The sequence below is a fragment of the Pseudonaja textilis genome, chromosome 1 (assembly GCF_049901715.1).
Source record: "Pseudonaja textilis isolate UNSWEBS1 chromosome 1, rPseTex1.2, whole genome shotgun sequence".
NCBI classification, from domain to species: Eukaryota; Metazoa; Chordata; class Lepidosauria; order Squamata; family Elapidae; genus Pseudonaja; species Pseudonaja textilis.
In genome coordinates, this window is record NC_141990.1 from 247,338,604 (window position 1) to 247,353,464 (window position 14,861).

The following is a 14,861-nucleotide window of genomic DNA, read 5'->3' on the forward strand; positions in this document are numbered from 1 at the left end:
AGAAGCTATGGATAACCCTACAAGACCTTGGGGTACAACTACATCTTCAAGTTGGTACCATCACTGTACACAAATTAGAAAACCACTGTGCAAACACTATATGGAGACACTGATTGGTTTGAGATAGAGAAAGGCATGCAACAAGGTAGGATTCCCCCCCCCCCTTCTTATTCAGCCTTCATGCTGAAATGATCATGAGGAAACTATATCTTGAAAATAAAAAATCAAGGTAAATACACTGATGTTACAACTCCACTCTCAGAAACCAAAGAAGACCTGGAACATCTGATTTAAAAAAAGGTTAGAATGTTTTTGAAAAAGACCAAGCTTATGACTACTGTAAGGAATGGAAACATCAAAATAGAAATTGATAGTGAAGAGATTGAATGAATGGAAAAGTTTCCTAGGATTGCAGAACACTCAAAACTGTGAATGCAGCCCAGAAATAAAACATTGGGTTTCACTGCGTCACGCAGCAATTATGAACATGAAGTGAGTATGAAAAAAAAGCAAGAACATCAGCCTGGCAACCAAATGTATGACTGTGAAAGTTGGATCTTAAAAAGCAAGGTAGGAAGAAAATCAACTTGTTTGAGCTGTGGTGCTGGAGAAGACTCCTATGTATTCCTTGGGTAGCATAGGTGACTAACAAGCAAGTACTAGAGCTCATAACAACAGACATGTCACTAGAAGGCAAAATCATGAAACTCTGCCTTACTTATTTTGACCATGTCATGGAGGGGAATTCACTGAGAAAGCGGTAAAAGGAAAACCAGACTGACAAAGAACATGATAGCTGGACACCATCAAAGTTGACACCAGCCAGAGCATAGAAAAACTCAAAAAAGCAGTGCAAGATCAGAAGATGTGCAGAGACCTGGCTCATAGAATTGCCAAGAGTGAGACATGATTGAATAGATAACATCGTTATCACTTGCAAGCCATCAGGGTACTTCTACTCCATTGTGGATGTAATTACTACAGAGTTTTTTAAAAAGGGAAATTTCAGCTAGCCCCTCTTTTTCAAACTATCTCACAGAGTAGCTGTATGGAAAAATGTGAGGAGGAAATGCTGTATACAGGACCTTGAGCTCCAGAAGAAAACCCAGCGTATAAATTTAACAAACAAGCAAATTAGACTAGTTATGCAGTTCTTAGCAAACTAGATTATAATTTGTGTTTGTAAGTATTATGCCAAAATTTGTAAAAATGTACACATGGGTTAGATTGTTTAGGTAAGACATAACCATAGGAACCAACTGAAAGGTTCATTGTGCTGTAATGTAGAATTAACCAAATTTGACCCAGGCAAAAAGACCTCTGAAGTTGATTAAATAATATTAAGGTGGAATATGCAGCCACCATTCATATTTGATTTAGCTCTTCCTTCTCTTAGATCTTTCTTATCCCTTTAATCTTTATAAATGCAGAATATTAGATCTCAAACCTTTGCTATAATTGATGTCAGATTTATTGACTTTTTTCATTACCTATAGACCTTAATGGCTTTCTTTTTAATAGTAGTCAATTACGACTTTCCTTAGAGCCTTTTAATATTTTCCTGTATTACAATTTTACTTCTACAGTTTCAAAACTAAAAAGTATTGGAAGAGCTTGTTCTTCTGGAAATTATAGTTATTGTCTTTTTAATAAACATTTTCAGTACAATCAAAGTATACAAAATTAAAAGAATAAGAAAAATAATAGAGAAAAAAATGAAATAACAAAAAGAATTATGAATTCTGCTTTTCCTTCTATCAAGTAATTGACATCTTAGAAGAGAATATCTGTAGCTCAGGGTTGAACTGTGGAGTCCTTGGTGCTCTGAGCTTAGTTGTTTCCTTGAAGATGTTTTTTTATCTGATTAGGTATTATCATCAGTGTGAGTAAGTGTGGGATTTGTTCTCTGTTTATATACTGTAGCCTTCCCTATCAGTATTGTTAGAAGTGTGGTTTTCTTTTTGGTAGTTCCTTAATTAGGATATGATTTTCTGATTGATTGTTTGCCTGGTATTAATCTCTGCTTATCTAGGTGGTGGTTGAATATATGTTCCGTTCCTTTTGTTTCCTTCTTAGCTTTTTTATTGTTTCTGTTGAATGGTACATAAATATGCTTTATTTCTCTGTGTCTATTGAAGGCTAATTTCTCTCAATGCCAAGCTTCTAGGAATTCCCTAGGTTTAGGTTGGTCTAGGATGTTTTCAGTTGAGTTTGTCCATATATTGTAAGATTAAGGAGTTTTCATTATGTGTTCTTATTGCTAGTAAGTATTCATAGAGGCATTCTGTTAGTCTTCTGCCTACCTTTCTTACATAGTGACTATTCCAGTCTACAATATACAGATCCCTGTTTTTTTCCTTGGGCTACTGGGTCTTTTGGCTTACTTAAAATCTTTTGGAGAACTTTAGTTGGTTTGCATACTATGGTAGTGCCATGCAATTGTAGTAGTCTGTTGATTGTTACTGAGATGTTTTTGATGTGTATTTTGGGATAACCATCGAAGCATGGCAGGATAGGTTCACTGATTATCATTTTCCCCCATCCTTCTTTAGTTATTTGACCTTTCATGGTTAGATTATTGAGGTTATCTTGATTGTATTGTGCAGTTTCTGAATTGGTTCAGTATGTATTCAGATGTAGGTTTCTTTGTCTTCCAGTAATTCTTTGGCTTTTTGTATATATTGTGTATATTGTATTCTGTCCGTGATAACTTTGGTTTGTCCTTTGTCTGCTGGAAGCTTGGTTTGGTCTTTCTTTCGTTTTTGGGGGGCTGCTCTGTCTTCTGCTTTGAGTTGGTTCTACTTTGGTGTTCTTCTGGTGTGTGGTATGATTGTCTGTCTTATGTTTTGGGTCTCTGAAGGAAGTCCTGTGGTTTTAAATACAGCTTCTAAGCTGCAAAAGAATTCATAGTGCCCAAAACAGCCTATTTCACATTCAGAGCAGAACACATGAAATTCTATACTTTGAACATTTCAGTATGAAGTGTTTGTCCAGCCTTTATGCACATAATTAATTGCAATATGTATCAGATGAGAAACAGTAAAGTAGAAAGTGAAACTGAGAATTTGCAGTTTTATTTGCTGTATTTAAATAAGCAATCAATTGCAAGTCATCCAGAGTTCTACCAATAGATCTTTGTATATCTAATAATACAGTATCCTTCTTTGGTTTTCCCTGCTAAAGACAGAAATTCCTAACCAGTGACTTACCTTTATGTTGTCATAACATAAAGAGTCCTTTCCTATAGCATAAAAGTAAACAGCAACTGACCTGTGCACTGACTTCCTGGTGCAGAAAGAGTGGGGTGTATAAAACAGATTTGTGCTCTGTGTGAGCCCTGCTAACCATTAAAACTGCAGCCTATTTTTTTATAAATCCAGCTGGCTGTGTCTCTTTCATTGCCATCTTTCTCAACCGCTCTTTCCATATGACAGTAAATATTGGTGGTGCAATAAGATTTTGCATTGCAAAATCTGTATAACATCTGCAGATTGAAAAGAATATATTTAAAAGTGTGCACATATTTGCACCAATATAACAGAGAGAAAATAATGGAGAAGAATTAATGTAAAATAAGATAGCAGGCTTTTTCAGCATTCTTTTCTTTAGAGAAGTCTAAAAGGCAGTTAAGTACATCCACTCTACAGTTTACAATAACCTCTTCATGCAGGGTATGTACAGAATGGTATTAGCAATATCAGCTATAATGCTGTAAAACATGAGATACCCAAAATGATGACAGAGCTCTGTGTAAACATATCACAAAATTATAATGGCTATTGTGTTATGCAGTCCTACCAAGCCTGATATATACTGCACCTACTTGTTTACCACATTTTGTACTATACCCTTATCAGAGTCCCTTGAGTAGAGTATAGAAAGATAATTAAACTGTACAATGTTAAAATACAAGAGGAATATTAAAAACAATAATGGTCACAACATAAAAGCACTAAAGCATATACTCCACAGCTCCTATCACTTTTGAACAGGTTTCCTTAGCAAATTATTACATCTCATTTGGTAGGAACACTCAGAAAAAGGCCTGTGAAAATTGCCAAATCTGCATTGGTATATATGGGAGAAGACAATCTTTTACATACTTTAACCACAGTTTAATTTAGGGAATTAAATATTAATGCCCACATTTTGAAATTGATGGTATAATGGTAGAGGAAATGACCTTAGGAAACAACAGGGAAAGATGCAGATGGAACAACCAGCATGTAAAATATGTCTCATCCACAGAAGGTGGGATGACATGGGAAAGGAACTCTTAGAAGGGAATCTCCCTAATTTTATGGAAAGTAAAAGGAAAGGATGGGAGAAATACTTTTTTTCAAGTCCTGCAAGATTTTGATAATGTAATCATACAATAAAGATAGAGATAGCACTCCTGATTTTCTTGACCGGACTATCTCACAGACCTAATATTAATCATGAAAACTGTGAGCATTCTAGAACAAGCTAACTCCAAAAATGTTAGGCATTTCTTGAAAGAATGTTAGGGAATTCTTGAAAGCTTGGCATTCAGAGAAATCAACCATTAGTAGGCACATAAAAATAAAACATATTTACAAACCATTTAAGAAGCAATACAAAAGTTAAGAAGGAAAGACCTGAACAGGTCTTTTCCAGCAGCCAACCCCAAGATTAGCATCAGTCAAACAATCAAGCAGAAAACATTAGCCTAAGTTAGGAACTACCAAGGCAAAACCCACTAAAACTGACAGGGCAAGCTAAAGATAAGTAAATAGGGAATAAACTCCATACCACTCACTGCATTGATTATGTTACCTAGTTGGGTAATGAAACATCTTTCAAGCTAACAATCAACCTTAGAAAGCACATAGGACTCTGTAATCAAGACATCATCTTCTTCCCCTTTACTTTTTGATCCCATTTAATCTCCAAGTCCATAAATCATCATTAAAGTCTTTTCTTCTTTCAACAAAAAGGCCATATAAGGTTTTCGGTCTTTTTTTTAAAAAAAAAAAATTTTTCCCCCAGACCAAAATGGTCAACTTTGTCACAAGCTCAATCAATTTTATAATCCACTATTGCACTGTGTGTAGTTCATTATAATCTTGCTACATTACTATATACTATATTAGTTGCTCCATATTATTTTCTGTCCATTATCCACAAACACAATAGAAACAATTCTTATAATCAACATTTGTAGTCCATTTCATCATATGGTCTTTTAGCTGTTTATCCTCAAATCTTAATAACAATTTATACTTATTTAACTATTATATGACCATCATTTATACATTGTTTTAGTTCAAATTCAGTTTTCCTCTTCTTGATTCCAATAATCTTAGCTGATTATAAGAAAACCTTTGCAAATAGAGTCCTTCTCCTACTTCTCTCATCTTTGACAAGACAATTCTCCCTTGTCTTGTATTTACTGACCCTGATATGTTAACCATTTTTCTTTATCTGCTGTGTTTCTTCTAAAAAAAGTTTTTTGTGTGGATGTTAGTGTTGATATCTTTGGACACAACACAGTCATCTGGTTTTATATTTGTTTGATTTCCTTAATTACATATTTTTCAGGGAATGATTTGATAAAACTAGATTTCCTACCACTTTGCCATAGGGAAATAATAATTATTATTCTGATTTTGTAGTTTCTATCAGTGTGTGAGTGACCATATGCAAAAGTACTTGATTCACTTCAGCTGGGAAACCCACTGCATTTCCATAATACAAAATCACATAATGGTGCTTCCTCCTAGATTTGTCATAAAAGGGCCACTGTAAGAAAGTAGCCATCTCACAATCTGCCACTCTTTAATAGGGCAATGTAAGCGAGACTTTTTGAAATACAATGGCTCAAGCCAAGCAATTGTTCTTGAAAAACTGATTTGGCTGCATCCTCTGGAATATTCACCACTATTGTTGGGACAGTTTTTCCAGATTGTCTGTACATACAAGCATGGGCAACACTTTCATTGGGTTTGCTGGAAAAATTCAATCACTGTGCTTGCATGCACAGAATGATGCCGAGGCAATCTGGAAAAGCATCAGTGTGAAATCTTCTAGGGAACTAACTTTTAAGAAGGGGTGCTTTGATTGGGCTAACATGCCCTCCTTTACATAGCACGACACATCAGACATATTGGATCCACCATTCACAATCATTTTGGGGGGAGGTCAGTTGCCCATGAAGCATGGAGGATACCAAAAATAAGAAAGGCCAGTATAAGTTTTACAAAACATATTACATAGTTTTGCCTAAGATATTCATATATCAGGGAATGTTCTGTGTATGCACATTGTTCTAAAGGCCCATTAGATTTCAAGACATAGGGCCAGTTCACATGAGCCCACTCATAAGTGAATTTTGCACTGAGTTGCTTTGTATGTATGTAATTGTGTGCCTTCGACGTTTGGTCATGTGAGCCACATGACCACGGACAGGTCTTTGGACAGCACTGGCTCTTCGGCTTTGTAATGGAGATGAGCATGCCCCCCCTAGAGCCAGAAACGACTAGTACATATGTGTGAAGGGAACCTTTACCTTAATAGGTGACATATCAAGTGCTTAGAGAATGTAACTCGAAGCCATCATTATCTGATCAAACACCATTAAAGAAAAAGCAAAGGAAATTTGACAAGGTGCACCACTACCAAGAATTTTTATTTTATTTAGCAGCCTAGTGTTATGTAGATGAATCTGTGCAATTTATAATGCTTAATTAAATTGTGTAGCAAAATATATTATTTGGGAAAGCAGAGGTAGAATTCAAAAAGAATACTGCCCATAATTTTAAAAGAATCATTGTGTCAATGCAAAGTTTCTTAAAAGCCACTGTATATTATAATGGTGATAGAATTATAGATAGTGTCGTAAACCCTCTGTCAGTTATTGCTTCCTGAAAGTCTGTATTAAATTTTATCTACATAAAGAAAAGTAAGGCAATCAATTTTATCATACTTTTAGGATTTCGAGACTGGGTTCCAAAGGAGCTGCAGAGGGTTGGCTGTGTGGAGTTGCTAAACACTGTACAAAGGCGAGTAAGACCCAAACTCCATGTCTTTGGAGGTATCCATGAAGGTAAGCAATCCATGAAATAAGATGCCTTTTGATGAGAAAATATTAGAGTCATTCTTTTTTGTACTTTATGTCACAAAAGGGGTTTCAAGTAGAATGAAGTTATTTTTTTAAAAAAATGATTATGTATGAGATAGAAAATTTGACATTTAAACCAATATTATAGCTGAAGATGAAACAATGGGAGGTAAGGAGAACTGTGTGTCACAGGAAGTGGCCTGGTGCCATTTGAGTCAATAATAGGAAAGCACAGACTTGATTCTACCAAGTGATTTACCATCCTGATAAATGCTACATGTAGTAGACAAATACAGGTGGCCCTCAACTTACAACAGTTCATTTAGTGACCATTCAAAGTTACAATGGCACTCAAAATAGTGACCTATGATCATTTTTTTTATACTTAACAACTGTTGCAGTGTCCCTTTGGTCACATGATCAAAGTTTAGATGTTTGGCAAATGGTTCATATTTATGACCATTGCCAAAGTCAGGTGATCCACCTTTTGTGACCTTCTGACAAGCAAAGTCAGTGAGGAAGCCAGATTCACTTAACAATTGAGTTACTAACTTATCAATTGCAGTGATTCACTTAACAACTGAGGCAAGAAAGGTCATAAAATGGGGCAAAACTCATTTAACAAATTTACTTGACAACATAAATTTTAGGCTCAATTGTGGTCATAAGTCAAGGACTATCTGTACAATGCCCACTTTATGGCTTTTGTCCATGTTGTTCTGGGCATTGAAGCTTCCCTAGGAATCTTGTACAATTTCCAAATATGAGTAACATCTTTAAATCATTTAAAGCTATTCGGATAAAAGAGATCATTTACATTTGCAGCAAGTGGTTTCATTCTGCATATGTTTTTTATAGAAAGTTCAAGATGTGAACAACATAAGCCCAAATAGCAGAGCAGATGAAGAAATAACAAGTGAAGTGGGTGTGGATGTGTGTGGAGTTATAATCTGGTTTAAATTTCAGATGTTTTTAAATAGCATGTGTATTTTTTAGATAAGCTTTTCAAAATATCCTGCTTTAATGTTAAATTAAAAGCAGGGACATTTCTAGCACACAAATCTGGTTATGGGGTAATGAAAAATCCCTTCAAATAACCTAAGCAAGAGTTTTAAATATTTAATGAACTTTAGTCGTGTTTATATCCCAGTGAGACAAATACTGCAAATGCTGCCTTAGAGAGCAGAGAGAGAGCAATGTTGTGACCCAGAGCTAAAACATATATATATTTTAATGCTTTATATTTTGTACCCTTGTTTTGTGGAAATTTTTTACGGTCTTTAATTAAGCTCTCTGTAAGCATGCAGCTCTGGAGAACTTTATAAAACACAAGATGTCCAGTTGATTGGTACTGTTGCTTCCCCTCCCCCTAGTTTGCATTATTTTAAAGCTACTAGATTTTTATACCAGTGTTACATAAAGCCTTTCAAATAGGTTTTTGTAATGAGAAATACTGACTAGCCCTTAAACACAGCAGCATCCATGTAAAAAATAAAAATAAGGTAAACTGTATAATTTTGTGTAAATACTGATGCTTAGGTATTAATGCTAAGTAAATGACCAAAGAAACAAATATTTTATTAGAGCATGGAAACTGCCTGCAGCTTTTGTAGCTCTCTTCCACATTGAAAGTAATCAAACTTCCACTAATAATAGAATTAGCTGATGGAGAGATCATTATGGAAAGCTACTGTGAGGCTCAGCATTATACAATTTAAGTTTATGACTAGGCTGGTAACGTACACTTTAACTATAAAAGAGATTTAATCAGTATTCAAGAGCATTGAGATGATATCAAGTTTCTACTTATATGAGTAGATCTCCTCCAACATAATGAAACTTCTCATCAAAATACTATTATTACTATGTTGTTGTTGTTATATTATTATTACAACTTAAACATCAAATGCCCTATTATACCTTATTTTTTAAGACCACACATGTATATCCATATATATTCAGTACATCTCTTTGAATCAGAATCAAAATTATATTCCATTTAATTCAGTTCATAGTTTAACCTATAAATGTTCATGTATCCCGTACATTATTTAGAACAAGCACTTGAGTACTGTTGAGGATTTCAGCTTTTCATTATTCATCAAGTAACAAAATCACAGATCACATAGACCACAGATGTCATAGAGGATCTATTTTAAAAACAACTCAAAAGGATTTTTTTGAGCAAGAGAGAGGGAGATTGCTCATACAGCAATTGTGAAATAATTGTTCTCAGAAGCATAGATTTAGCCCTCAGTGCCTCAATTATTAATTGCAAAGATTTGCACTGAATATATAGAATGAGTAATATAAAACAGTATTTCCTACAGTTTCACTGGTTCTTCTAACATTTAAACTTTTAGGTGGCACTAAACTCACTAATCTGGCTTTTGATGAGTAAAATTACAAATATCTTTCTCTCTCTTATCTATTTGTTTAAGTTGGTATGAACTCTCATTCACCATGCAATTCTGGACAATTAACATAACGTCATATATTTAAAAACAGAAAACTTGAAAGTACGTTGCACCGAGTCCTGGGACAGCATATTGAAAAGAGGTCACCCTCTTTATAGATCCAATATCCTGACAGTATCACCAGCACTGGAGAAGCGTAGCCCTGCTCTTATGTGCTTTTTTGCCACACAGAGACACACACACAAGACACACATATAATGTAATGTCTAAGTTACTAGAGAGTCTTCTAATGCCGAGGATGGCATTGTGGGAGCTTTTAAGTTCTTTCTATCTTCTGAAGATGAAGAGAATGGTTTGATCATGGAAAATTGAATCAGAGCTTTTAAGCTTCTTTTGTGAGCCTGAAGAAAGATCCAACCCTGAAGAGAGTAAAAAGGAGCATGCTGGGAAGAGTTTCAACATCATTCAGCATTGTCCTGCCTTGTTGACAAATTTCAGAATAAGTAGAAAATTATACCAGCCCACACGCTGGTGCCCTTTAGTCTTTGTAATCAGCAATAAAGCAAAAGGCGACATCACAGCACCACGTTCTACATCTTAGAAAAGTAGTCCTCTGCTTTGATTGTCCTTTTTTTTTGCCATTTTCCCACCAATTTATTGATAGAATCTTATGCCATGTATATTTAGCACCTGCAATGGAAAAGGTTGTTGAACAAAGGGGAACATATTTATGTTCTGTGTTCATTGTATTTAAATTAGCATTCACCAACCTTTCCCACTTCATTGTAAAGTTGGGGCTGTGAGCCTTTGCATGACTGCGGCTGTGAGTATCGGCACCCATCTCTCACATGAGTGGGGTTGTGCACACCTCTCCCACCACTCACACAGCCAGTTGTGAATAGGCCACGGACCAGCAGTGGGCCACAAACCACGGGTTGGGAACCTCTGCTTTAAATAGTACTACCCCCAAAAAAAGAAATGTTGATGAAATACACAGACAAGAGTCTAATGGACTTGTGGACAATCTGGATGAAATTTGAATTTAAAAAATGTTTGGGAGGCAATGGGAAGTTTTTGACAAGTTCTCTGAAGTGACTTCATGATATATCAGGTCACTAAATTGCCAATATAATGAAAGAAGTGTTAACACCAATTAAATTAAGCACTGTTTTACATCATGGTTCTACTTTACATATCATGAACTTAAAATCAAGTTTAGAAATAATTCCTATAATGTAAAACAAAGACACCTTAACTTTTAAAAATTCATATTAAAGCAAAATTTTATTGCTTAAAAACCCAGGGAAAGAGTTATATGGGTGATTTTAGATTACTGGAAATACATTTAAAGGTTTATCTGAATGCAGTTTCCAAAGTGTGCTTAGAAAATATTCCTCCTCCTTTTTGTCAATGAGGCATTATACTAGGTCAATGTTTGTTTGCATCACAATAAATGTGACACATTTTCTCTACAGGTTATGGTATTATGACAGATGGTTACACAACATATATTAATGCCTCAACGTGTACAGTCAGCTTTCAGCCAACCAACCCACCAATTATATTTGACCTGCCAACGCCACAAGGATCATGAAAGACCACTACTCCACTGGGGAAGGTCTATAAACTGCCATTTTTCTAATTACAAAACATTCATTCTCTTAACATGTTTCTTTACAAATAATGTAGGGCTTTTTTGTAAATTGTTGTTACAGAGAAAAAAAGATAGGGGTTGTGCTTTTTCCTCTCTCTCTCTCCCTCTCCCTCTCTCTCTCTCTCTCTCTTTCCTTTTGGAAATGCAGCATCCATTTGAAAATTGATAAAACTTTGTGAATTTGTAAAATGAAGTTTTTTGTTCTCTTAATTAACTTGCCATTGTAAATTGTTAGTGTTCTCAAAAGGACAGCCAAGCTTTCTTTTAATGAGTGAGACACCTTATTTTAATATTATTAAATAAGATTATAAAAGGCGTTGTTTAAAAAAAAACACCCAGATCCAAATTTGCACAACTTTTATTGTTTTCTGGGGGGGATCTCCAATGATAAAATGCCATTCTTTCCACATTTTTATAAGCATGTATATGTTCCATGAATCAAAGGTTGGAATATGTCCCTGTGTGCAAATGCACATCACAATTCAATATTCAATGAAGTATGTTGAAAACTTCTGGAATTGATAGTTCTAGATATGCTTACATCTGTGCAAGGCTGTGGTCATGGAGTTATTAAACTGGATGTGGATTTTCTATTCATTTCAGTGAATCATCTTTCTTTCTTGAAAAGAATTCTTGATCTGGAAGAATTTTTACCCATCAGAGCTCCTCTGTCCACAGCTGATTGCTAGATCAGGGATCAGTTTTTTGATTGATACATATGCGTTCTATGAAATTCTGCTTATTAATGGTATTGCAGTAGTGAGGGAAAATAGCTTTCTAGGTTTAGTTTGTCTGCCTGCTTTAATGATCAGTTAGATAGCAACATCCTGTATATGATTATCTAAATTGTCCCAATTTGGGTGAGTTTCTTAAATTATTTTAGTTTTAAAAAATATGGGAATGAAAACTGCAATGAGCAGGTGTTCCATGCAGTAAAAACATGTAAATGTGGACTGCTTTTAAATACGGATTTTTATATATATTTTTTGTGCTTTATAACAAAGCAAGGCATATAATATTGCCAGCATAGCATCTCCAAAATTATGCTGTATAGCACATCTAAATTATGAAGGATGTGATACATTTTTTCCAATCACTCAAGGCCTTCAAGAGCTTGAGTTTAAAATCTTTGTGCAGTTTCAGGCATGTATAGAATCAAATAAATACAATCAAGCCTAACTAAAATAAGGCTTTGTTGTCCTTTATATTTAAAATATTATTGAATTGTCTTTCCATTTCTTTTTTTCTTATTTTGCACTGTGTGTAAATGCAATCTTGCTAGCACAAAATATTGTTGCAGATAGTTACTTCTGTTCTATCACTGTAAATGCTATTGAGCTTTCTTCTGTTTTATGTTATCTTCATGGAATTTAGGAAAGCAGGTGTTTCTTTAAATTTATTGCGATATTATATATCTAGCGGCCTTTATATGCAAATAAAATTGCAAGATTTTTAAATATTTAACTGTTTGAGCATGTTTTTATGGTTTGGAAAAATTAAAGACTTGTTCTAATGGATGCACTCAGCACAACTCTACAAAATAATGCTATGCCCAGCTCAGTACTCCTCAGGGCACTTGGATGCAGTATTCAGTGAATCATTATACATTGTTGAAAAGGGGAAAAAAAAAAAACCAACCACCTCCTCCTCCTCCACTCTCTCCCATATTATAATAATTAATGTGCACCAAGCAGCCCATTGGGTAGACTAAATGGATCATTAGATTGGGCATATATCAGAGGACTGTTTTTAACTTTCCAATTTCTTGCCCTGGCATAGAATCTTTTGTCTCAAGTTTACAGTAATCAAATCCATAAACTAGGGAATCACAAACACCAGTTGAATCTAAGATTGTAGCAAGGAAAATGAAAAAAATAGCCTTTTCCCAACAGTGATCCATACTCAGATTTTTGGTGTATCAGCTTGTCATTTATTAAAATCTAAGTAAGTTTTATTAATAAATAATCTATCTCAAACCATAAATGATAATTTATTAGATGACTGCTTGCTGAAAATAACTTGAATAGAATGAGTTTGAATGGGTAATCGGTTACTCACTTGCTGCCTTTGATTTTAATGTTATCCTTCTTATACCTGTCTACAGTGACCACATGAAAAATATTTTGTATAGTCATAAGTTCTTCTAAATTCTTAGCAAGATTTTATTGAGATCCTTTTAAAAGCTTAATTTTGGTTGGAACATATTTTCAGTTTGGTTTCTGATCTTGTTACTTACTGGAAGTTTCATGAATTGTATTAAAAGGATTTCTATTAGACAAACTACCTCCAGCATAAAAAATTGCATACAGTTTGCTAAGTAGGACTAGTGTAAAATCAACATTACGTACATTTTCAGAGGAAAGGATTCACATACACAATCTGTTCATGGAAATCAAGGGTCATAAAAATAATATTGCAATATACTACAATAGATCCAGGATTATGACCCCGTGCTACAATGTAAATAGTCTCTTGGGAAAAGTAAGTGTATCACGTGGATTGTTATACCCTTTTCATGGAATCTGCTTTTCATAAAGTGTGATTATGATAGGAAGCGTAGGGTTAAACCTCCCATTTCCAATTGATATAAGAAGATTTAGAATAAACAAACAGACTTCTGTTTGGGATCCCCTTAAATACACCATGTTTTGCAAATGTGCTCACATCTTATATCCCCAGTTATATACTTCTATTTATGGCATTTTACCTTGGCCTTCAAGGCACTGGCTATTATTCTGTATGAGTACATCAGACCGATTTCCACCAATATCCTCACATGGAAGATGACCTTCTTAAGAGCTTCCATTGCTGCCAGAATAGTTAGGGGCTAGGTAGGGTTCTTCTCAATAAGAGGAGGCTTTATGTGAGTTCCACCAAAATATGGTGGTTCTAGGCTAAATTCCTGTTTCACATCCAAGATTCATTCTAGTTTTTACAGAAAACTGATCATATTGCCAAATTTCTGCTAAAAGTTAGAATATTACAAATCAGAGGATAAACTGGACATGCATAGTACTTAAGTCTACATCTCAAGCACAGACAGGGAAATAGACAGCTGATGACCTGACAGCTCATTCCTCCCTATAAGTCAGGAAATTCAGGGAGATTGATTTCAGCTGAAACCAATACATGTGACCTTAGAGCAGGGGTCAAACTCATGTTGTCATGACGGCATCATGTGACGTATCAGGATTTTTTTCCTCTTCGCTAAATTGGGCATGGGGATGGCCAGCACGTTTCGTATCCAGGCCGTGGGCTGCAAGTTTGACAGCCCTGCCTTAGAGGATGAATTTCCTCATCGGTAAATAGTCTAAGTTCTGCATTCTGTCTAGAGAAGATGGATTAATCCTTTCCTCCATTAAGTGCATTGATTGGTGCCCATAAATCCAATAACGGATCCACTTTCTACATGTCCCATAATAATAATTTGGTTATTCCAGGGATAGACAACCTGATTTTTTCTAAATTATTAGATCAACTCCTTTTGGCTGAAGCATGGTATGAGTAAGGCGTTGTAGAGATTATAATCCAAAACACCTGGAGGATACAAGAGTGTCTATTGCTAGCCTACTGTATCTGCCTTTTAAAAATAGACGAAGCTGTACCTTTAGGGTTACCTTGTTGCTGTTTAACATTCAGTTGTCATGGCTGGATCTAATACAACATTCTTATTGTTTTTTATCTTTGGAATGTTATATACACAGAGCAT

General features: G+C 35.0%; 1 protein-coding gene across 3 annotated transcripts in view; it reads left to right on the forward strand.

Moving 5' to 3' along the window:
• MPPED2 (metallophosphoesterase domain containing 2) overlaps positions 1–12,611 on the forward strand; it is a 154,604-nt gene extending 141,993 nt beyond the window's left edge. For all 3 annotated transcript variants that reach the window (XM_026706120.2, XM_026706127.2, XM_026706136.2), the window contains exons 6-7: positions 6,953–7,066; positions 10,974–12,611. In XM_026706120.2, coding sequence (XP_026561905.1) covers positions 6,953–7,066; positions 10,974–11,092 — 233 coding nt within the window. In that variant the 3' untranslated portion in view covers positions 11,093–12,611. The remainder of the gene's footprint in view (positions 1–6,952; positions 7,067–10,973) is intronic.
• Positions 12,612–14,861: the final 2,250 nt, after the last annotated feature.